Source organism: Hippoglossus hippoglossus, chromosome 21, assembly GCF_009819705.1.
Source record: "Hippoglossus hippoglossus isolate fHipHip1 chromosome 21, fHipHip1.pri, whole genome shotgun sequence".
Classification (NCBI taxonomy): Eukaryota; Metazoa; Chordata; class Actinopteri; order Pleuronectiformes; family Pleuronectidae; genus Hippoglossus; species Hippoglossus hippoglossus.
In genome coordinates, this window is record NC_047171.1 from 10,345,563 (window position 1) to 10,369,893 (window position 24,331).

General features: G+C 41.4%; 1 protein-coding gene across 1 annotated transcript; it reads right to left on the reverse strand.

Annotated features, from left to right (window-relative positions):
- Positions 1-23,542, reverse strand: bard1 (BRCA1 associated RING domain 1). The gene is made up of 11 exons (XM_034574721.1): positions 23,314-23,542; positions 21,478-21,534; positions 20,701-20,849; positions 19,049-20,109; positions 18,438-18,518; positions 16,661-16,833; positions 10,012-10,138; positions 9,781-9,913; positions 7,560-7,652; positions 2,623-2,720; positions 1-372 (listed from the first exon to the last, which is right to left on the reverse strand). The coding sequence occupies exons 1-11, from the start codon at positions 23,403-23,405 to the stop codon at positions 25-27; spliced, it is 2,412 nt and encodes an 803-aa protein (XP_034430612.1). The 5' UTR covers positions 23,406-23,542; the 3' UTR covers positions 1-24.
- Positions 23,543-24,331: the final 789 nt, after the last annotated feature.

Below are 24,331 nucleotides of genomic sequence, written 5' to 3' on the forward strand. Positions count from 1 at the left end.
ATCATTTAACATATATAAAAGTGTTTAGACTAATATTAGAGGCTCCGGCACAGGGAGGAGCTGGAAGGCTGCGATGCAGTCGATAATCCAGCTGGAGGGAGCCGACCATACCTTGCCTCGTCTGACCACTGTCGGCTTGTGAGGGCCCTGGGGGTCGAAGATGATGTACTGGGTGCAGAGGGCCTGGTCAGAGCCTGTTAGGGCGTGGTAGGCCGCTGCGCTCAGGGTTTGGGTCACGTCGCTGTCGGGCTTGGGCTGTCGGCTCAGCAGCTGACCTCCTCCCTCCCGCAGCAGCTTGGTGAGCTTGTCTTTGGTTGGCGCCTTAAAGGAGCCCAGGAGGAAGAAGAAGCAGCCATCGAAGAGCGGTGGGAGCTACAAAAGACGATGTTTGGAAAGAAGAAATTCAAGTATTAATGGAAATTTGACGATATTTCTCAACCTTGCCCAACCAACACTTCCTTGTGCATCATGGCTGAGAAAAGAAATGATCTGGTGCTTTATCTTCCTCCATCGAAGCAGAGCTACAGTGCCGGCATGAGGATACAACCTCAGTCCTTGTGAGAACAGTTGCAGAATGAGTAAAGTCCCCTTTTGTTTATGATGAAGTTCAACTCCGACTAATTTCTATGCCACTAAATCCAGCCTCTCATATTACCCAGAGTCAGTGTGGACGCTTTGTGTTTACTTCTTTACTGCGGAGCCAAAGACATTTTTATCGCAACCGCTCTCAGTACCACTAAGCACTGGTGTTTAAAGCAGCAGTGAATTCACTTTCATTCACAGCATCTCTGAAAAGTGGATTTCAAGTGAGACGGCTCTTTGATCACACTTTGGTTTGTGATTAGGATTGATGTTATTTGTCGTATTTTTCTTTAACATTGTATTCGATCAAGAAGGAGGAGAACAGAAGAAACTAACAAAGAAAACAACAATGGGAACATCTTAAATCTACAACTGACAGTTTTTAATCACGCGAACAACAGACATTCTACGGACATTGTCTGGAGCTCATATGAGAAGTTTCCCTTTCACACATTTGATGCCTGCTGCACAACAGAGGGGTTTTAACTGTATCTGATTGTAGGAGACCACTGGTCAGCTCGTTCTTTTGTGCTCACTCGACCAATTGCACGTTCCTTTCATTTTACACCACTATCCCTGATTTCAAATCCTAAATATAAAACATGTTAGATATTTCCAGGAGGATCTGATTCAGTCTGTGACGTTAAGATTATGTGTGTAAACCTCTCACACTACAGGATCATTTGACCAGATAATCTGGTCAGAATCAGCTCCTTAACAAAAACGGCCCCTCGGAGAATTCCCTGTTGTCTGCTGATGCCTGTGGCACGAGAGGATTATCGGCCTGATTTCGGTTCCATGTCAGACACAATCTCATCCTAGATATATTCTTGTTTGGCTCAGGCGAGTGGGGGTGTCTGGGATAAGCGTGCAGGAGGCATGCTTTGGAAGTGAATGTACAGTGGTGTTCAAACCCAGAGTCAGACTTTGGACCACAATGTACGCTGCAGAAATGACAGTGTTTTGTTCACAGCACATAGCGCACGTCATGTACACTTTGAATTCTCTAGACATTACACAGACCTTGTGCTGAAGAGCTGGTGGAGCAACTACAGTTTAATGTCCAGTCCAACTTATTCAGACATTTTGCACTGAGCTCTGGGTCAAGTCTGGATGAGCTCAGTTTGCTTCCTCAGTCTCTCAAGGTGCTTCTAGTCTTCAGGCAACAAATACTAATCACAATATTATGTAGACATGTTTGTGTCCGTGTGTCCATATAAAACAGCAATGGCAGCTGGTTCCCTACATGTGGTTAACACTTCTACATTTAATTACAAGTTTGCAGCTACATTTTGCACTGACCTTCTACCTTTTATATTCTCGTCTGGACAGAGAGATTTTTAAACGGAGGGGTAAATATCTGTTTGAAACAATATATGCAGTTGTGCAGAAATGGCGTAAGTAGAGGCACCTGTATGCCTGTTTGTCTTTGTCAGTGTGTGCCTGTGTCCCCTTTGTCATCTAGACATGGCAGTGGTCCTATTCTTCTTTGCAAAAAGGTACAAGTTCTTTCAAGTGTCACGGTGACTGGTGAATGAGTGTGATTTTCAAGCCTTGCCACAACTTCTAAATTGGTCTGAATTCCTTCGTGTCCACTGTTTTTAGTTTCATCTGGAGTTGTTGTCTTTCTGAAAAACAACTCCTCTAAAAGTTGCAGTTCTCTCGCAGACTGCAGGAGCTTTTCCTGCAGGATGGTGCAGTGTTCATTTCACTGACAAATCTTAAATCCCCAAAAGATGATCATGCAAACACTCCGCTCCGACGTGGGGACGGTGTGTTTCTGCTGATGTATATTGTTTGGATAACACCTCAGGTATTGTCAAAACAGCCTGCCTTCCCTTACCGGTACTTTTCTGTACTTTCTGCATCTGTTTTTGTCCAAGCTGGCACATTTAATGACGTATGTGCTGCTGAACAATGAGCATGCACCACTGTGCCTGGGAAAGGAAAAACACAATTGTCTCCCAAGGACACACGGCTCAAGACAATCGATATTTACCTCTTTCACCAACAGGATTTGTTTGTGTGTGTGTGATTTACCAAGCTACATCTGTTTAGCCGACTGCGCTGGGGGCCTTCTCCCGCTTCGTGCTCAGTTTCGGGCATCCACTTGCCTGCCTGCAGAGATGCCTCCACCCCTGACATCAAAGAGAAAGAAAGAGAGAAAAAAATAAATAAAGCCACAGCTAATTATGTTGATTTGAAAGAGGGTGACAAGGCAATTGCGAACAGAGGATGACAAAGCTTCTGTCTGTTTTATTACAACGAGTTGGAAGATTTCAACTTCTGGCAAAGCTGCGGCTGTTGACAGCGAAGATGCCCACAGCAAGATGGAGTTAATGATGCAACCCGCGTTTTAAGTAGCTTGAGCTTAAGCAGAATTCGAGCGTCATCTATTTCTGTCTCCAGAGGTTTTACGGAGTCACAGTGGAACTGTGCGGCAGTCAGCATCACGACTTTTTCTGAGTTAGAAAAGAACCTTTTGTTCTCTATTCTTGAGAAAAGCGTCTCTAAAGACAGAAAACTTTTTTTTAAGTATAGGAAGATGTGGAGGAGGGATCACACCCTTTAATGATCCTGTCACTGTCACAGATAAAAGATGCTTCTGACAGGACAGAGATGCCGCTGCTCAGAGTAATCAGAATCATTTTGTGAGTATATCTTAAAACAAACCCAAACTCAGATTTTAAAAATTGTAAATCTAGATTCGGTTTCTCGTAGATCGGAGCACGATGCCTGGCTTGAAAGGAGACTTGCGGTGCAGACATTTCTCACATTTCCAACCGTGACAGATACAAACAGTTCCACAGGCCCTAATACTCATCTACAAGGTATCTACATATCTACGTTTCGACACACTTACGTAACCTTGTAATTCATCACATCTTCAGTTGCAGTTTAGTGTTCAACACTATTGCTTCCAGTGGCAAGATATAGTGACACGAAGAGATTAGGGTAAATGTGTGTTGGTGTGTGTGTGTGTGTGCGCGCGCACGCACACACACACTGTCACAATACAGCCTATCGTGAAATAGCAAATTACACACATGTATAGAGTCTCGGGAGGGAGGGGTGGAGTGCAATTACATTTCTTCATCCCCCTTAATTACAGCTTTCATTTACTGGCTCTGTGCCAGAGACTTGGGCAGAGAGGAAGGGCGATATTGGGGTTAATCGCTCCGGACGCCGGTGCTTAGTGCTTAGCAGTCATTAGCATATTAGCTAATTACCTTCATATAGACTGAAAGCGGAACATATCTCAAACCTATTCCTTCCTGAGTCAGTAAACGAGTGAACAGCCAGACGAACCCACTTCCTGGATTAATCATGAGACCGGCTGGAACTGTGATCTCATTATGAAGACAATCACTGGAGACCAGAGTTTGACGATATGGAATTTTGAAGTCAAACACTGACACTTTGGCATCGAGTCCGGGGAAACAAAGCTCATTCTTTCTTGACAGGCAGTATCCTGAAAACCATTGTCATGCTACACAAGAAATGCAAAAACAAGTATTCAGGGATGCACAGCAGCAAAATAGCCACAGTAGAAATCTGAGTTCAGTCTCCAGCAGTGATGTGTGTGTGGGGGGTTTCTGAAAAAAAAACAGCTACAACCTGTGTGTTAAGGAGGAAGCACTTGGGCACACACATTCATCCCTGGGTCAACAGTGGGAGAAGCAGTGAAAAGCACCACAGTGCAGGGAAACAATCCTTTTACATATTAGGAGAATTAGGGGAAAGAGGAAGAAATATTGTAATTAAAGAAATGCAATTGTCCTTTTCTTTGAGATAAAAAGATCAAACTCACTTCATGTCTGTGCAATAATTAGCGTTCATGTGGTGTTGGAATAATAGGAAAAAGGAGAAAAAACGGTGAAAATGGTACACGAGTCATCCCTTAAACAATTAACATAATTTTACAATCAGCTCTAAATTGTAGCTTTTAATGTGAACTTGTGAAATGTTACACTTGCAAACGGCATGTCCGTCTCTCACAAGCAGCTAACACCAGACGTTTTTTATGGTTAACGTTCACATGGTGTTTACTGATTTCATGTTTTTTTCACCTTCCGATTTGCAACAACGACCTCACAAATGGGATCTTCGGAGGTGCATGTGAATGCACAGTTAATGCAGAGCTGCAGTCAAGAGTTATCTTAGCCTAGCTTAGCATAATTTAGCATAAAGACTGGAGGGGGGAGAAACTATTTACCTGGTTCCAAAGTGACACCTCTAAAACCAGCACAATTTAGTTTTTAGCACATGTAGATGTAAGACTCGTTGTATTTCTGTTTGAGTACAGCTTCAACAAGTGAGATGAAACATGCTTAAATATTGAGCTTCAGATGTGTAGATTTATTCTCCTCCTCACTTTTTAAGCTAGACTGAACATGTCTCCAGCTCGAGCATTGAGACTAATATCCATCTTCTGATCTCACTCTCTGAAATCCAATAAGTGCATTTCCCAAAATGTTCCATAATGGAGAAAACAATTTCAATCAATGTTTGATGTTTAATGAAAGCTTAGTTGAGGCTTTTAGCTGGGAAGGAGCCCCATTAGGAAGGAGGGGGTTTATTTTCATGATGGATTTCAAATATAACACTGAAGCTGCTTTTCCAAAGAGAAAAGGCGTTGCAATGCAACAGAAGACCAAGCAGAAGACTGATAAGGAGGTAAGACAGGGCCTGGCCCGGCTGACAGCGATGGCGTATAAAGGCAGGTGACAGTGAGAACTCATACACATACACAAGGCTGGAGACAGATAGGATGGCACAGTGACTGTCGCGAGGGAGACAAGCCGTGTCAAGTGCTCATCCTGCGTGGAGGAAAAAGAAGAAGAAGAAGAAGGGGAGGGGCACAATATGGTCCAAACACAAAATCCTATGCAGGGAAACAACCACATACTTCAACAAACAGTGTGTGTGGCATTTTACTCTACACACTCACAGTGAGGAGCACACCAAGGTAGCAGAAAACTCTTTGACAACAAGCCACGTTTTACTTCCCCTGTAGTTGACTTTCTCCAAATATGTGCTTGTTGACATGGTTTCAACAATGCCACAGAGACCGGCTGAGAATAATCAAAAATGTTTTCATCTTGGCACGACTCAAACGTGAAAATAGAGCGTGCCATCTTTTCATCGCCAGTGATATTGAAGCCTTGATTCCCTGATTCCCTGATTCCCTCCCCTTGTCACCCGCCTGCTCTATTTGGCCGTCAGACATGTAAGCAGATGTCTAAACACACACACACACAGCAGCAGCAGCAGGAACAAATAATTTAGCTGAAAATTACCTGTGGCAAGTGGTTCTTTTAAGATATTCTTCTAATAAAAAAATATTGAGTTTCACGGTTGCCATTCCAAACATAGCACATGATTTAATCTGAGAGGTTACACAGGAACACATCACAGAGAGTTATGTTTACATATCCCTCACTGCAACCAGGTAAACATCCAATTAATAAAAGTGTTGCCATGTTTCTAATAAAGGTTGGATGTCAACGTGACAAACTGCATACTAGATAATACAACGCCATAGGAGCACATTCTGAGTTGCAGCCAGATATGTTATCTGAGATTAAGGGCAGAACATAAACTCCATTAAGTTAAACAAAAATAGTTTGTGCGGCATATTCCATTTGTTCTACACTGTGGTTCCAAGATTTGTCATGCTGGTTCTACACAGCACCACATTATGACAGGAGCCACATTACTGCACCAAATATAAAATCCAAAGGCAGATGGGATTTCTTCACTGAGACTAGAGATGAATGACTCAGTAACTACAAATGTAAAATTGTAGGTAGCAGACAGACAATAACTTAGAACATAAAACAAGATGTGCATCGTTTTAGGAACATATTTCCTTTGGCCACTGCAGCACAAAATGGCTCCCAACCACTTGGTTATGAAAAGAGTCACCAAAAAGTAACTTTTGTTTTAGTACTTAGTGTCTATGAGGAATTCAAATGTAATATATATGAGCCTATACAGAGCAGCACAACAAATTGACATACTAGTCTTAATGCTAAGCTAAGCTAACCAGCTGCTCGTATTAGAATCATATTTGCAGATGAGGCATAGACTGTGTGTAACAGCAACAGGTCTCCACTTCCTCTCACTGAACACAAATAAAGCTAAAATATGCCCTGTACAAGTGATGCTATCTTTTTTTTGGCGTCACCTGAAGCCAGTCTGTGCAGTCGTGATCGCGGTTTGAAGTTGGGGTGTCAAGGTCCCCCCACTATACTATCTCGACCAATCACGAGTCAGTCTCACCTGTCAGTCATAACGTTTTACCCCATTTTATATTGAAATACCAAATCAAAACCAAACTTAATGGGAAAGGAACCCTTATATATACACACATTCTAATCAATAACCTTTCGTTGTTTTTTTATAGGCAGTAAATAACAGTGGGAATAAAGCCTGATTTAATAAGAAGGGCATTAAGTAATCTGTAGAGACTATAAATCAATAATTGACACTTTTGTTTTTATATCTAATAAAAATCTAACTATCCAAAAACCAAAGCATTTTAATACTTAATCTTTGTGTATCTGTCCAAACTCTTATATTGTAACTTGCACATTAAATGTGACGATGGGCCAAATTTTCAACCACAGCCTTGTTGATGAGTGTAATATTTTGTTATGTAATTCTGGAGCTGCAGTGATGGGAGCGAGTGTTCAAACTATCTAGACTGAATTAATGGAATGAAAGCATCTGAGCACAATAAATTGCCAAACATAATTGTCATTCATTGTCCCGGTGAACTCGCATCTCTCGGTTAAAAGCCCTCAAATTGAGGAGAAAATGCATCTGACGTTCTGGATATTTTAGATAAAATCTACTTCATTGTCACTTCAGTGGAAAGTTTCCAGTATTCCAACAGCACCATTGTCAAACAGGAACGTCCAAAACAGAATCCGCAGAGAGCTGCCACAGCCAACAGCTCTCTCCATACTTACAGCTGTATCTGACAACCCAGCAGCCAGCAAGAAGACCCAGAAGTGTGGAGTAGGTGGTGGGCATGTGTCCCTCTGGCACCACGACATGGCTCACTGGAGGGAGAAGACAGACACACACACATGCACCAAAGCCAAATTGAAAAGGTACAAATGAGCCGTGCTGCACGTGCATGAATAGCTGCAGCTGCTGTCCTCACATTTCTGTCAGAATCTGCAGCTGCACATTGTGTTAGTTTTGCATACCGAGACAGGTAGGTGGTTAAGTCCCTATTAACCCCTTAGCCCTACCACGAGGCCCTTCCCCTTTGTTTTGCACTTGGCCGTGAAGGGGTATTGTTGTCCCATTTCTCTATGTGATGTAGGTGTAGTGGCCACTTAGCCCTTCAAACACCCCTTAAACTGTAGGGTATTAATAGATATATTAAATCAGTAGCAAATGAAAATGTTATTGAATCGTTGTGACAAGCGTTTCGGGAAAATCGCTATTCACGCCGTCAAAACCAGCATGTGAACAGCATGAGTGAGAGTAACGAGTAACTGTGTCCCGTACATGAAGTTTGAAAAAAAAACGTTTTCAGTGCGGGGCAGAAGTTTCTATGGACATGACTAACGTTAAATTGAAATAACCGTAAACACACTGACTGACTGTGTATTGATCAATAGATCAATCTGTCCCATCTGTCCTGCAGTTGTCAGATTTGTCACTATTATAATGTTGGTTAATAACGGTTGTTAATATAATAACGTTAATTGCTATTGTTTGTCATTGTAATAACGTTGGTTGGATGCCGATGATGTAGATGAGTCATGAGGAGGCATTTTCTCTGTTGTTTTATTACGTCTGAAGAAGGAGTCACCAGTTACTTCAATTGTATTGGATTTGGCTGCAACACTGTTTACCCCTGAAACTCCAAAAGGGTTTTTTTTTGGACTCAAACATTTCACCCAACCCTCCATCGGCAGAGTGGTGAGTAGATAATGACAGAAATTTTGAGTGAACTATCCCTTTAACACAACTGCAGTAGACGACTAATATTTATGGATTTCATACTTGATTTATTTAATTAAAGTAATTTGTTTTTGTCTGTGTTAATTATTTAGAGATGCACTTTACTTCAACCAGAGTAAATAAGTGAGCTTTCTGTAAACCTGTCAAACAGTTCATGGCAAAACATAAAAAGGCCAAGCAACGGCATATTTAATAAAAAGCGTCAGACAAGGGCACATAATTATAACTTCATTAAAAATTTAAATACAGTCTGACTGCCTCTTCATTCAACAAGTGAGCGCAGTTGACAAGCGCAAAATGAACATAATTATATCTCCAGGGCAAAACCTTCTTACATTGTGCACTAATGGCGGATTTGGGTGGATTTGTCGCTTTGAATTCCAAATGTGTAAAAAAAATAAACGTTCTCTGAAAGCAGCTACTTCCGCCCCTGCGGTCAGAGGAAGGAGAGCTGTGAGGAACACTTCTGTTTTTCATGAGTGCGTATTCATCACCCTGACACCACCTCCAAACATTTTTATGAGGAATGATTTCAATTACTTCAGCTCGCTGGTATTCTCCCAGCCATTACTATGCAACAGTGAAGGGGCTTCTGTATCACAATGATGTATACGGCTCTAAAAGCACTTGTTAGTTACTGTTGAACTTTCATGAGTGATAATGCTCAAGCACCTACTGCTGGCTTTTACAATACGAGGGGGGTCTGTGTTGGATAGTGAAGCCTATTAAGCCTGGCTCGGCAGACATTGTAAAGGACCATTTACAACAAAAGTCTCACCTCAGGTTAAACTGTACAGTAAATAATGAACATAGTGGTTAGGGCAAGTGACGCACATATTGGGGTGTTGAAATTTGCCCATCCAACACATCTTTTAGTTGAACAAGGTATTCCAATAATGTTGAATTCACTCATAGTAAGTCGCTTTGGATAAAAGCGTGAGCTCAATGAAATGTAACGTAATGTAATGTAAATGTAATGGTTGATTACCTTTTAGGGTGTTTGGCAATAACTAAGCTTACCAGCCTTGGTCCCAATATACCAGTGATTGGATGGAAATTGCAGTTAATTCGCTGTGTTGCTGTGAGACTATGTGTCAATAAAAGAACGTTCCAAAGCAATCATGCACGACCATAATCTAAGGGGCTTTGCTTGGAACGTCAAAGAGGTTCAAGCCCACTGCGGAGGTTGTTTTGGAATCGTACCAACGTTACCTGAGCCAGAGAAGGTGTCACTCATCTTCCCTCCCAGTAGCTCTCCCAGTTTGGCCAGTTGAAGCTGGGCTGGCTGAGGAAGCTTGCTGGGCAGAAACACCAGCAGTTCATCCCTCCTCGAACACTCACTCACCTATGACAAGGCATAAATTTAGAAATGTCTTCGGCTACAATGCGAGAAAATCAGCACTCTAGCCTTGACAATTTTTAAAAAGGGACATATAGACATACCGCAGTGAGGCTGGCTGAGGGGCTGAAAGATGTGATCGCACACTGGGTTCCTTCTGCAGCTTCCTGGAAAATCTCCAGCATCTCCGCGCTCACGGCATAATCTGCAGGACGTTTTCCATGCAGATTACTGTGGAGAACATCCAAAAAGATAAAGTGTGTCAGTCTCTGAGCTGGTGACCACGAGCACTGTCAGACATGTCGAAACTGATAACAGAAATAACATAAAAGTTCAGTTATTATAATATAAAAGTTTTTTAACCTTTTACATTAAAGTTTTTTTAATCACAGCTCTCTGTTCTGACTGAGGGTTTTAGTCAGTTTATTATGTTTTATTTCATTTAGTTTTTACCCTTTTCTCAACTGTGAAATTTTTATGCTTTAATTCTAACGTTGTCTAAAGCCCCTTTACCAACATCTGGCTTTTGTCTGAAACTTGGTTATTGTATTAATGTGAACAAAATCAGAGGCAGAACTACTACAAATTATGTAATACAAATTACAAAGTGCTGCAAATAGGGTGACAAACTGTCAAAAGGTTTCCAAATGCCAAACATAAGACTTCTAACCAGACTAGAAAAATAAGGAAAAAACTCCTGTTCTCCAGTAAAATCATAATGCAAGACTTTATAGGCTCAGATATTGACTCAGCCCACCTCATTTCCTGGATCTTTCAAGCCAAGGCTCTTTGCAGTGTGGTTTTAGAGGAACATCTTTGATATTTCTACATCATAAATCCAAGGTCTTAAAGAAGGTAGTCATTCTGTCATATCATTTCATCCGATCCGGCAAATTTGGGTTGTTTTTTATATGACTGGCCAAGCAGGACATTAAAAATCAATATTTGCCAGTCCAGAGCTCAGAGAAAAACAATTTGGCAATATCACACCCGGCTTGTTCTGTGAAACTGCGCACCCATGTGTGTCATTCACTTGTTGGAGCATAATTGTCTGATATGAGGTTGGGCTGAAATCTGCACTCTACTTCATTCAGAGGTCATCGTGTCTGTAAACAGCACAGCAGACGCACTAATGCAGAGCAAAAATCAGCACTAACTTTTTTGGCTCTCTCATTTACCTGCTGAGGAGGCAACCTTCCCTTTACAGTTGCACTATAATCATTTAGCTGTGATACACTACACCCCCTTTAGAACACAGTTATATGTAACTGAGGCTCAGTATAATCTCAAAAGCAGCATTATGCATACAGACTCACAGAGATGAAACTGCAACCACCCCCGAGCTACAACAGGAACACTGGAGAAACAGCTTCAAAGTGTGTATCCTCAAGTTTGAGAGAGCTACAAGAAACACGACTATGGTCACCTTGAGAGAAGAGGGACAGGAGGGGGGGGGGGGGGGAAGAAATCAAGAAAAAAGTACAAGAGAAAGTGGAGAGGAGACGCAGAGAAGAACCAAGCTCGGCAGGTCGTCTCTAAAAGATTAGGCGTCAGCAAAGATAACACCTGGGGGACAATTAATAGGTCCACTGGTCCATAAAATAATTCATTTGGATTCATACCCCCAGCCACATACACCCACGCAAATAAACAAACATAAGTGTCCCTGACACTTACACACACACACACACACGCACACGCACACACGCACACACACACACACACGCACACGCACGCACGCACACATGCACGCACGTGTATGCAGCAGCACGTGAGGAGAATATCTCAAGAAAAATAATAACACAAGGAAAAAATGTGCAGGAGGTAAAGTCACAAACAGTCTCCCACAAAGCCTCTGCTTAAGCACCCGAGTGGGAGGATGGTGGTGGTTTGAATGGATGCCTCCTGCAACCATGACTCTTATTCAAACCAGGGGAGGAGATTCAAATAATACTTTCTGGATAAGATCCAAGGGCCCTAACAAGATAAATAATATTCCAGGGACCCCCTCATCTATTTCCCTTGGAATAACTTGAAATAGTCTATAATGTATTTTTTTACAAATGTATTTAGTTATGTGAACTATCAACACAAGAGAAGCGTCTTACAAAGAACCCGACTATCGTGCCTGCTGTGTAGAATTCAATGCATTTATTTTAACCTAAAATGTACATGTAATTGGATTTCTGCTGCCGAACCAAACTTCTTTGGTTTTTTGGGAAGTCAATTCAAAATTCAAACCAAGCTTAAGATCACCCAACATGTAGCAGAGCTTTTGAACTATGTGAGCTCAGAAGTAAGTCTCAACAGTTTTTTAAGTCTAATGATAGAAACACATGGAGAGTAACTGATGAGGCAGAGGGCGAGGCCTGAATGCATTTTTAATCAAAAGGTTCATTAGTTACATTTCCTCCTCAAAGAACCCACTTGGATCAGCTGGCTGATGTGGACTATATTGATGATACAGTACATTAGTCACCCGCAACTCCATTCAACTCAAATCCTTGTTCTGCAAGTGCCCTCCTCCTGACATCAAACATGCGTGAATCACAATTAACGACTTTGCTCAAAAAAAGGAGATGTCATGGACGAACAAAAAGAAAAGTTAGAGAATAAGAGATAAAACTCATCAGAGCTTTGCACTCTGAACATTTGAACACTGATAGTCTACGTGATGGAGCACATTTCAAAGACTGGAGGAACAGAGGAAATACCATCCATCACTAGAAAGTGAAAGTATTGTCATATCCATATCATCTTAAATGGTGCCCTGCAGAGTTTTCTGGTAAACAAAACAAATTCACAGTTTCTCTAGAACACATTTAGTGTGTTAGTGAAGTCTAGCAAACATTAGTTTCTTTCCTCATAACAACACTTCCAAAAAACGAATTTGTTTGCATTTTTAAACATACACCGTTTACACCGGTTTTTATTTGCTCGCTTTTTCTTCACAGTTTTGTTGGCATATTGCTGTGTTTTCCTGTGTATTATCGTGTATCATTGGGAATGGCTCAACAATTGCCAGAAGTGTGCATCGTGTCGGCATGGTTGTGTCAATGCACGTCCATGGTAACACACAAAATGTTATATTCAGTGTTGGCTGTAAAAACCATTACTTTTTGTTGTAAGGTCTGTGTGTGAGGCAGGTGATGATAAATTACATCTGTATGGATTCGGTGCTTCAGGCTTAAGGTGGTCATTGGGAACAAAGCAACAACCAATTCAAACGCACTGGGTTCTTGTTTCCCCACATCTCATAAATACAAATCCATTTTTAAAGTGCATTGACATGAGCATAAATGACTGGGAGCAAATGTGAAACCTTTTTTCCTTTCAAGCGCCATTTCAAATTTTGAAAGGGGTGCTGTACTTAATTATTGAACACATATTTAACACTAACCTCCCGAATGTGATATTTGGAACTGCTTCTCAGATGATAGTGATGATGATGCTACTTATCCTTTTATTTACTTTGTCAAGTGTTAGTAGCTCTTTAACAGCAACAAGGATTCTTTACAAATGCTTCTTAAAATGAGGTTTTTACTCACCACACCCATGTCCACAGTCTTGTGAGAGCTGCTTGTTGGGCAGATAGAGCTTTAACTTTATCTAAGAGCATGTTTCCTCACAACTCATCCAGTTTAACTGCATGTTTCCATCTGAAAAGACTTGAGATTCGATTTTTTTCCATCCATGTGAGCGAAACTATAGAAACTAGGAACACTGGCTTGTCTTTTACCTCAACAAAAAAAATAGTACTTTGTCTTATCTCTTGAAAACTGTGACACTCTGCATTTACATTTTTCTTGTCTACTGGCACCATTATACTCGCAGGAGATGCCATGTAACAGTTGTGTGTGTTTTGTTCATTCTGACCGTGACCCGACAAGCAAACAGTAACTGGTCTCATGAGAGACCTTTTTGCATTTCTGAGTTATTTTTATAATTATGAATTGGCTTGTGAGCTGGATCATCTGTCTCACTGTTCATCCATAACATATGCGACCAACTACCACCTTGCAGGTTTGTCCAAATATGCTGCTCATGTACATCATTTTTGCTTACAGAGCTGAGATTTACTCAGGAGCCCCGCTGTGAATCCCGTGTAGCTTCTATGAAAAAGCTTACACATGTTGTTTTTGAGACAACGTGGTATGGAACTATGTATAAAATATATTAGTATTAACTTAAAGGTTTAGTGTGTAGAATTCAGTGAGATCTAGAGGTGAAGTTGCATGTTGCAGCTGAATACCCCTCACCTCACCCTCCCCTTCCCTTCCAAACATGAGAGAGAACCTGTGGAAACCTTGAGTTGTCAGAAAAACTCAAAAGGTGTTTAGTTTGTCCAGTTTGGACGACTGTAAAAAACATGGCAGCCTCCGTAGAGAGGACCCACTCCGGTGTAAATACAAAGTATTTAAACATAAAGGGTCCATTCTACGGTAAAGAAAACAGCAATTTGTACAATTTAGATGAAACACACTAGTGAAAACATCACTAGGAATATTTTATATTCAATTTCTGCCAATAGATCCCTTTCACTTAAACCTTACTTTAAGAGTTTACCACTTTCAAGACTTCATTCAATATCAAAAACTTGATCTGAAATGGACTCAGCCACTGGTCTAGAGGACAGGGCCAAAACATTGACAAATTGCTCACCAATATTTTAAACCTGAAGTGCACACACACACAAAACAGAGAAACAATGAAGATCTGCAAACCCTGTATTGCTATGCCCGAAACTGTGTGCCAGTCATTCCATTAGGGATTGTGTTGCCTCCTTTGTGTGTATGTGTGTATGTGTGTATGTGTGTGTGGCAAAAGAAAGCCTGGGGCAAGGATTGCGTTTATCTTACAGAGTCCTGACAGACCGGGCCAGTCACTGCCAACTTGTTTGCCTTGCAGACAAGTAATATAGGTAAAGAGAAGAAAACACAAGACTCTGCAATCAGGACCCATCAAGGAAAAGAGGCATATAAGATGAAATGAAGACAAAGGACAGAAATGACCATTTGCAAATCTTTGTGATTGTTAATCCTTCATGAAATGATTGCAACAAGAGCAATAACTGACACACTGACCCTGAGCAACTACTCCATTGATCCCACTGATAAGCCAGCGTTCTCCCCCTCATTATGGACATTGTGCTACACATCCACCCTGCCTCCTCAGGCCAGAAACGCTGATGCAGCATCAAATGATTGCCCAACGAATAATCAGCATCAATCGATCTTCTTACATCTGTGCACCTATGCACTGCACTAACACACGCCATGTTCTTAATTATAAAAAGCTGAATGCCTGGTACAATGCATGAAAAATAGGAAACCAAATGATTTATCCAATAAGACGAAAATAAGCACCAGTGCAGAATAATATAAGTAGCTATATAATGTAATGCAATGATGTACAAATGCTGTATAATATACAATAAATGTTCAGTTTCTGTTGAAGTTTCTACTTTACGTGTGTGACTCAGTTGAAAGGCATTCGTGAAGCATTTTGTCGACTGCTTCTAAAAACACTGAGGGGAAAATATAACAAAAGACAGGATTCAGGGATTTTAGTTTGGCTGTTTCTCCATCTAGTGCACTAGCGATGTGCCAGAATCTAATTTTCATGCTTTTGATAACTGGGACCAAAAATATCACAGTAAACAAATGTGATCATCATATTTTTCATATAGACTGAAACTTGTTTCTAAAAAAAAAGAAGAGAGACACAAATCTGGAGGCTACTGCATATAACCTCAATTTAGGAGGTCATGTTTTCGCCCCCTGTCTGTTTGTTGGTTTGTTTGTCAGCGGGATTACGCAAAAACCACAGAACGGTTTTCCATGAAATGTGGTAGAACGATGGGTCATGGGCCAAGAAAGAGCCCATTAAATTTCTGTGCAGATCCAGATGAAGGGGTTGGTCCAGCATTTTAAATCTCTTTCTCTAGCATTTTCAGATAGGGGGCTAACATCTATGAGTTTGTGCAATTTGCTGGGCTTGATTGAAGGGGCACTATTTGGTTTGTGCTGTACCGAGTGTCATTCTAGTTTAAAAGTAGCCCAGGATTGCCAGAGAACAGGTCTGAGAAGCGCCGTTCATTTTTGATCAAAATGTCTGTGGAGGAAATTAGACAGACCAATTAAATCAACAAATACTGCAGGTACAGGCCAGAAAATACACTGACCTGCTCCTTCAATACTGTCATGTCAGTGGATTCAGACCTCTGCAGCCATCATGGTTATTAAAGAAAATGCTTCTGCTGTGCTGCTCGGTCAGTTATCTTATCAAACCCACCCCATTTCAGATAAAAGACTGTGATTGGCCCGACCTATCTCAGGACAGATGGACATCTTTTTGAATGGGAGGGAGGCCAGAGCAAACTGCGAAACTGAACAGAGCCGAGCTCAACGATTTCGGTTTCCAGGCTAAATCAAAACAGAGTAGTAATTTTAGCCATGGGAAATAATTTTTCAATCAGGTTTCAGGGACCGTATTGTTTTTAACTGTCAGATATAAAATCTCTCTTTTAACTATAGCTATTAGACAATCTTGTTTTCAGGTCAGACCTACTGGTGAGCACTTTCAGAAGACCAGTGACGAGCAGAACACACATTCTTGGCATTTCCTCGCTTGTCCTGAGACCTTTTGCACAGAATGATCCACATTACATGAACAGGTCTGACACTCATCTTGTGGTGGTTCACTTTGTGCATTTCACCTGTAAAACTGCATGTATGAAAAATAACTGCTTACAGTACGCTCTGTGAGGCTCCAAGCTGCAGCAGCAGTTTGACGATGGCTGGATGTCCGTTCCTCACGGCGTCGTGCAGCGGAGAATCGTTTTCATAGCCAGGTGTGTTCAACAGGGCTCCCTTTGAGATCAACGCCTCCACAACTGCCATGTGACCCAGGTTACACGCTTCGTGCTGGAACAAAAAAAGCAACAACCTTCACAAATTATACTGTTCTGCTTTGATCTGGTTTATCTCTTTCATGCTCAAAAACACTCATTCTTAGTTTTCCCTTAACTCACATCTATTTTCGATCACTGTAAAATCCATTTCTTTTTCAGATGATGCTGTTAGTGAGGAAGATGCTTCAAATATCGGCATGGTAACGTTTTTGATCCAGCATACATTTCCTCCTCTTGGATAATATATAAAAGTGGTCAATTGACAAACTGCTTAACATATTACAGCTTAATCCCATTTCATTAGTTATGGAGAGAACGCACCCAGGAACTGGGCTACAACCATCGCATTCCCAGTATCAAGCCATACAACGTCAAAAGTGTCTTACCTGGGCTAAAGAGAAAAGGATTGTAATCCGCAAGCCAAGCTGTAAGTTCTAATCATCGAAAACAAGGCTGGAAATACACTGTACATGTAATGAATCTAAGAATAGATGAAAGTTTCCCTTTTTGAATTTAATTTTGAAACTATACTATACCACTATATTCTATTTTTTTTTTTTTTTTTTTTAGATGCACCTGTATTGTCTAGAAATAAAAAAACGCTCTTCTCCAGATTTCCAACCAATGAGAACCAATTGCCGTTTTTTTTGAAAATGTTGGGATAAAACCAATAACACGTTTGTTAGTGCTGACCATCTCCAGCAGACAAATGTTTATTTTTGCTCACAGAAAGGAACCAGAGGTTACTGATTTGTTTAGTACATATGAAAATCTGTCCTTCAATTGCAGCTTGAAGCTTGACAAACACAGTGAGCACACACAAACGTCCAAGTTTCCTTGAACCCCTAACATTATCCGAGCAATAAATCAAACCAGGTATTATGATGCTGAGAGTATGTGTTAGAGTATGTGTTTCAACACATCCGAGAGATGCAGATGATTGTAGCATGTCAGGGTTGTCCGCTCCAACACCTTTGCAGACACATAAAAATCAGTCAAACATGAATATGTTATTGACACCATTTCAAAGATCAGCTGCAAACTGACAAAACTGAAATTGAAAACTGGGATTGGGTCTGAGCATCTTGACAGCAAGTAGCCACGTGAATTGCTGCACTAAGATGTTGGCAAACGCTCTCATGTTCTTTCTGTATATAAAAAATGGTTACTCAGGCAGCAGTTATGGATCTTTAGGCTTTAGGCTAAAGTATTAAAAACAGCACAGGCTACATGTTTTAGGGTAAGCCGGCGTGCATGAAAAAGGCTGCACTTGCAGTAATTAACTCAGGATTAGAAGCCTTGATATCTGCTACAACACACAAAGCGAATATGAAGACAAAGCAGAGTCTTTGTGACCATGTCTTAGATTTACATTAAAGTAAAAGATATGGTTTGTTTTTTCTTACAACGATTCAAAAGACTGACTTAAATGTGTTCTTGGTTTCATTTGAAGAAACAGGACGCACACAAAATAAGCAACACTCCAGACCTCTTACATTGAAGCAAACAACAAATTGTTTGAATCAAGCGACTGTTGTTATGTTGATGAAACATTTTGTCACCGAGCTCCTCCACACAACAGATTTTCAGATTCATCACTTGTTCCATTATTCTTACCAGAGGTGTCCACCCAGCATTATCCTTCAGGTTAGGGTCAGACCCCTGGTCCAGCAGTTCCTTGACAGCTTCTACATCTCCCTGAAGCAAGCGGAGAGAACAACAAACTGGAGGTCAGAACTGCAAGACTTGTTAACGTAACCCTTCAGACACAGCTGCTGATCCCGGCGTACAAGAGCCCCGGTGTTTATCAATCACACTCCACAGTGGGCCATTGATTACCTTGTCTGGGATCCAGAGGGGGATTACAGCTGTGTTTACAAGGATTACTGTAAAAATGGTTTACTCCCAACGGGGAAGAACATGGCTGTCTGATCACCTGAAGACAAACATGTTCGAGTTTGTTAAAGAGCAAGTTTGCATCTTGCAATCTCATAATTTTTACTTCTGACAAATAAGTGCAGACATAGCAGGAATAGTAATTTTGCGAGACAGCGTATTTTTTATATAGTTTAATTCTGATTCAACTTATTTATATCTAATTTAGTTTGATATTTAAACACTTAATACATTTAGCATGTGGTGCAAAAATACAGCAGCCTGTGCATTTGCAGAAAGCCGCAGAAGCCAAACAGAATGAAGTAAATCATTTTGATTATTTAAAAAAAGACCTTAATAGCAGATAGATGCAGCAGGGTCTCTCCCTTGTGGTTCCTCTTCATAATTGCAGGGCTTCCTGGGCTGACCCGTCCATGAGGTGAAGCATAAGCACCGGGAGATTTTCTACCAACAGCAGCTAAGACACGGGGGCTGCGCTCATGCTCCTTTCTGCAGCCGTCTTTGCTCTTTTCCCACCTGGGGCTTGTCAAAACTGAAGGGTTAAGGACGACTGGCGATATCTGATCCTGTGTCTTTCTCCTTCGGCCGGGGGAAGCCCTGGGCCTTTTTGGCGTGGTCTCCTCTGTGTCAACTTTATCCGCCACTCTGGTTCTTTTTGAGGAATTCTTCGGAGGAGAAACGTTATCCTGTTTTTCAGGATCGCCATTTGGATTGTGGTCATTTGCGTTTTGCTTGATGACACTGTCCGACATGCTCTGATCGGCTGAGACTTGGCGATTCATTTCAGTGCCGCTGCCCCCTGAGAGGCTTTCCATCGTGGTGCTCCTGCCAAGGCTGAGGTCAGTCGTGCTCCCCTGTGGCACTTCAGACTGAGGCTGGTCCAACATGACAGCAGGGCTGAGGAAGGAAACCCTTTTACTGGACCTCCTGGCTCCTACGGCACGTGGCTGCTCCTGTTCCTTTGAGGTATCTACCTCCTCTGTGATCCCCCATTGCTTATTTATGGTCTCCAGCCTCTTCTTCTTCACCGTCTGCTTACTCTGCTTTCGAGTGGCTCTCTGCACCAACGCCTTCCTGCTGGCAGCATTTTTCTTAGTTGACCTCTTCTTCCGTTGTCCGTTTCCATTGTCGCATGTTTGAGAAGAAGAGCCGGAGTCTTGCGAGGACGAGGTGAAATTGAAAACTGACAGATCCTGGTGTTGAGCAGTAATTGTGTCTGGCTGTGCTGCAGCTGTTTCTCCAGACGACCTGCTGTCCGGTGCGCTGACCTCCGAAGGCCTCTCCACTGTGCAGCGCACCTTGCGGCTGCGGGGGCTGAACCAGATCTTGAAGTTCTTCTTGTGCTTTAAGACGGGGCTCCCAGGTTGTGTCTGAATCTCAGCAACTGAGGAGTCTGTAATGAATCAATGTAAAAACACATTTAACAAAACAACAACAAAAAATCCCCTCTCCCGCTCGCGTACTATAATTTTACCTTGTGAATTGCTGTCAAAAAGGCTTGTTGTATTTGTAATAATTTTCCACTACCCGCCAAGATGAAAACAATAATACCACCAAACTCTGAATTATGTTTTGCCAGACAATAATACTGACATTTGACAGCGGTAGAGAAATACCCAATCGACTCACTAGCCCTTAGTTATTACTGTGTAAATTTAGACACCGCAAACAGGAGATTTGTTCACATTTTAACAACAGGGCTTTGAAAGTCGCCCCACAGTTAGTTGTCAGAGCTGAGATCTACTTGCAAAGTAAACACTACCATGGTTATCTGAATTTCAATTACTGTCATTTGCAGGAGACTGGATTAGCAATTAAAGAAATAAAACACAGGAAGCACCCACTTATGCTGTCATTGAGGCAGCGGATTGAAGGAAACAGAGATGGAGATGGGGCAGACGACCGTGGAGTGAAAGATAATGAATAGGACGAATGGATTTCAAAGTATAACTCAAAATTACGCTTTCAACCAGCTAGCCTCTACCTGGTTGGTCTGCGGGATTGAGCAGGGAGTCCAAACCGCAGAAGAGCTGTATAATGCTGCTCAGCTGCCTGTTGATCTGGATGTCCTTCACCCATGCAGGGCTATGACACACCACGCAGCCATCTCCTGCCCGGGGGCCGGCACACGACCTGAGCGAAAAAAACATTCTTTGGATTAGGCGTCTATATCTCAGATCAGGAAAAACGAAATACAAGGTTATCGATTTTGTTTTGAAGACCATTCAGTCATGGAGAGAAGGAATATATTATGGCTGCAATTTATGCCTTTCGAGACATTAAATAAACATTTGACTTCGACGACACATTTAGCCCCGTTAACTATATATTGCCATGGATATGCAGTATTTCATTCACATATTCAATAAGCCCCATAAAACAAGAATTACATGCAGTTAAAAAAAAATTGTTCCAAAGCATCTGGTTTTGATTGTAGTTTGATGAATCTATTTAAATTCCCCTTTCATTATTAAAATAAACTTTAGTTTAGTAGAAGTTGTTTCTTATGATAAACACTAAACATTAACGCAGCAAACTATTATTGACTGATTATTGTGACTAAGTAGTTGAACATTGTGGTAATTTTGTCAAAGCAGAAAAAAATCATGCAGGTTTTAAATATGAATATTATTGGCCTGACAGTAGCAGAACTAAATGTAGTGGGCCTTCATTTAAACTATTGTCTAAACCAGTATTTGACAAATAAGTGTCCTCCATGATACAGGTCAGAATAAAATGTGTTTAAGTGGGGTTACATTACCTGCACACCATATGCTCACACATTCCGAGACACACGGGTTCCTTCATTAAGTTCGAGCTGGAAAATAAAAGACAAATCATTTAGAAGTGGTCAGTACAGTTAGAATCAGCAAGGTCACCTCCATCACCAAGTATTAGTGCCTCCCAGGCCTGTGTGCAGAGGAAAGAATAGTTATCTGCCATGTTGCTAATTAGCACTTAACACATCCACTGAGGCTGATTGGATTATTGTTGCAGCAGTAGTATGCAGTCATTAAACCAGTGTTATAATGAAACTCTGGCAGGATGAAGGTAGATTATAGGGAATCTGTTTACAAAGCAACAATGTTAGGACTGGTTGGGAGAGCACACGTTGCTGGGAGAAGACCTCATCGGAAATATAATGCAGAACATAAACTTCTGCAGTCACTGCATAGAGCAGCGGTTCCTAAACCAGGGGTTGGTACCACCTGGGGGGCCGAAAGATGATTACCAGAAACAAAATACAATTTAAAAACAATAAAAAATAGCAAAACTGCTTTCTTTGTCTACACGTGACAGCGTCATCAATAGCAGGTCAGTTTCCAGCACCACAGGAAGCATTCCAACATGACGATTATGGGATTATGGGGTTGCAAGTCCCTGTCACGGTTATTTTGCAGGTCATGTGCTGAAAAGTTGGGGAAACTCTGCTACAGAAGACGTCCCTAGCAGCTGCATGACAGTCAGATTTGGTAATATAACCGGATTGTGGAGACAGCAGAGAGCAGCAGTGGGATCTCAGACCCTGCAGAGAGTACATTTACATCTGCATAGCAGTCCACTAACACAGAGTAGGACCCCTCCTCCATGTCTCACACACTCATCATCCCCCTGCCTCGTTGGCTGGATGTACTGAAGCAGGGATCAGATTGTGTAACAGGTACCTCAACATCTTGCTACATGTCCACACACTCACCCGAACTAAATCAACCCACCCACACACCCACCCACTCACCCACTCACTCGCCCCATCATTTACAGCAACACCTTGCAGAGGAGTATTATTTGAACTGCACCTATTACACACAATGCCTTTTATGAAGCTCTCATTACCTAATTCTACCTTTTGTTTGTTTTGTTTGTTTCCACAATCAGATTTGAAACTGCAGTCTCTCTTCTCACTCAACATGTCAGTTTGTTTATCCTCAGTCTTCTCCGGCTGTGTCAGGTCATGTGCTGCATATTGTTCTTCCCAAGACACAGCGTTTTATTCATCTGGAATGACTGATCGTTTTAATCATATTATGTGATGTCTCTTGTATAATAGAGAACTGTCATTCACTTTCAGTCTGTACAGTGTTCCTGTGATATTGTTGGTTTATCCCAGCTTAGCACAGAGGAAAGCTTACGATCAAGAGACTTGATTTGAGTTGAAATGTGTGTAAAACCCAGCAGACAGCAGTAAGGGGCTAACTAAGGTTTAGCTTGAACATTAGCAAACAATGGGCACCGTTGACGTTTTATTCAGAATACCGTTATCTTTCAGTGGCTTTGCCATTCTGCTAAAACACTTACGTTTCCAAGCAAGTGACCCATAACCGTGAAAATAACATACATGTTATTGTTTAGGTTGACCTAACAAGCTAACACTAAAATGCTGACGCACTGGTTAGCCTGTTATAACCGAATATATGTACCCCTGCACAAACAGGCGTCGTTTAAATCCCTGCTAACTTCAGGCGTTTCAAAATAAACCCCGTTTGATTAGACAACATTGGGACTGTCAGTAAGAGTTATCGTACACAACAATGGAAGCTCCTTCATAACAAAGCGAGTCTCCACCTCTCACTGTAGCTAAACATAACATGAAACTTACCATTTGGAGCAAAGCAGCAGGCGGCGGAAGTTGGCAGCCGCCTCTTTAGTTTTCTTCCAGTCTTCTGTCTGCACGGAAACATGATCGTCCATCGTCAGGAGGAGTTATGCGTGTGTCCTCTCCTTTATTACTTTAGTTTGCGAACCGACATCACAAAACAACCCCAACTTACTTCCGTGTTACTTGCATCTCGCGCCAAGTAGCAGGAAGTTGGCTGGGCCACGGCGATGACGTAGGTTCCGGTGCTCCACCAAACTATATAGAGGGTGTTTTATTTTTCTGTTACACCGATTTATAATGATTCATTATACTGTGAATGATCTACTTATTTCAATTAAAGTGAACACAGAGGATGTATATATAGATACAATTTGTTTATTTAACATGTCATTATTGTAGGTCTTTGTAATTGATCATCTGACACGGTTGTAATCACCAGAGTTAACTCATCAGTCCAAAGTTTTTACATTTTCAAATTTTAAAGATGCACCAGCGCAGTACTTTTCATTCCAGGGCAAAACTGTTTCCCCTAATGTTTGTATACGCTCAGTTTATTTCCGCACTGATGATAGCAGGCCCAGCTAATGTATCATCATTGGTTTAATGCATTAACCAAATGCCATTGCAAACAACTGAGGATGCACAAACGTGTGTGAACAAATATCCCCTCTCAGTTTAAATGTCATCGTGTGGTCTCCACTCAAGCAGAATATCCCAGGCCTATCTGAGGAATATTAACAAAGTTTGTGTCGTCCGGGTACCATTATGGGCACTGCGGATACTTTTCATTATCATTTCTGAATGTGTTTGTGTTTATAAATTTGTTTTTACACAATTTCATTTTTAAATCAACCAATGGCCTTATCAGGTTAGCTCTATATGTCCTATACTCAATGATAATTGAACAGGAATTTCATTCAGTAGAACGCATACCTCAACAGTCCCCTTAATTTGAACATAGCCACACAAAGTTATGCACACTTATAGATATTTGTCTTCTAAGTGTGTCTCATTTATC

Coding starts and splice junctions, on each gene's coding strand:
- bard1 (XM_034574721.1), bottom strand. CDS start 23,405: ATGGACGATCATGTTTCCGTGCAGACAGAAGACTGGAAGAAAACTAAA. Junction 18,519..19,048: donor TGCATCTATCTGCTATTAAG/GTCTTTTTTTAA, acceptor CGCTTGCTTCAG/GGAGATGTAGAAGCTGTCAA. Junction 2,721..7,559: donor CTGGGTTGTCAGATACAGCT/GTAAGTATGGAG, acceptor CTTTGATGTCAG/GGGTGGAGGCATCTCTGCAG.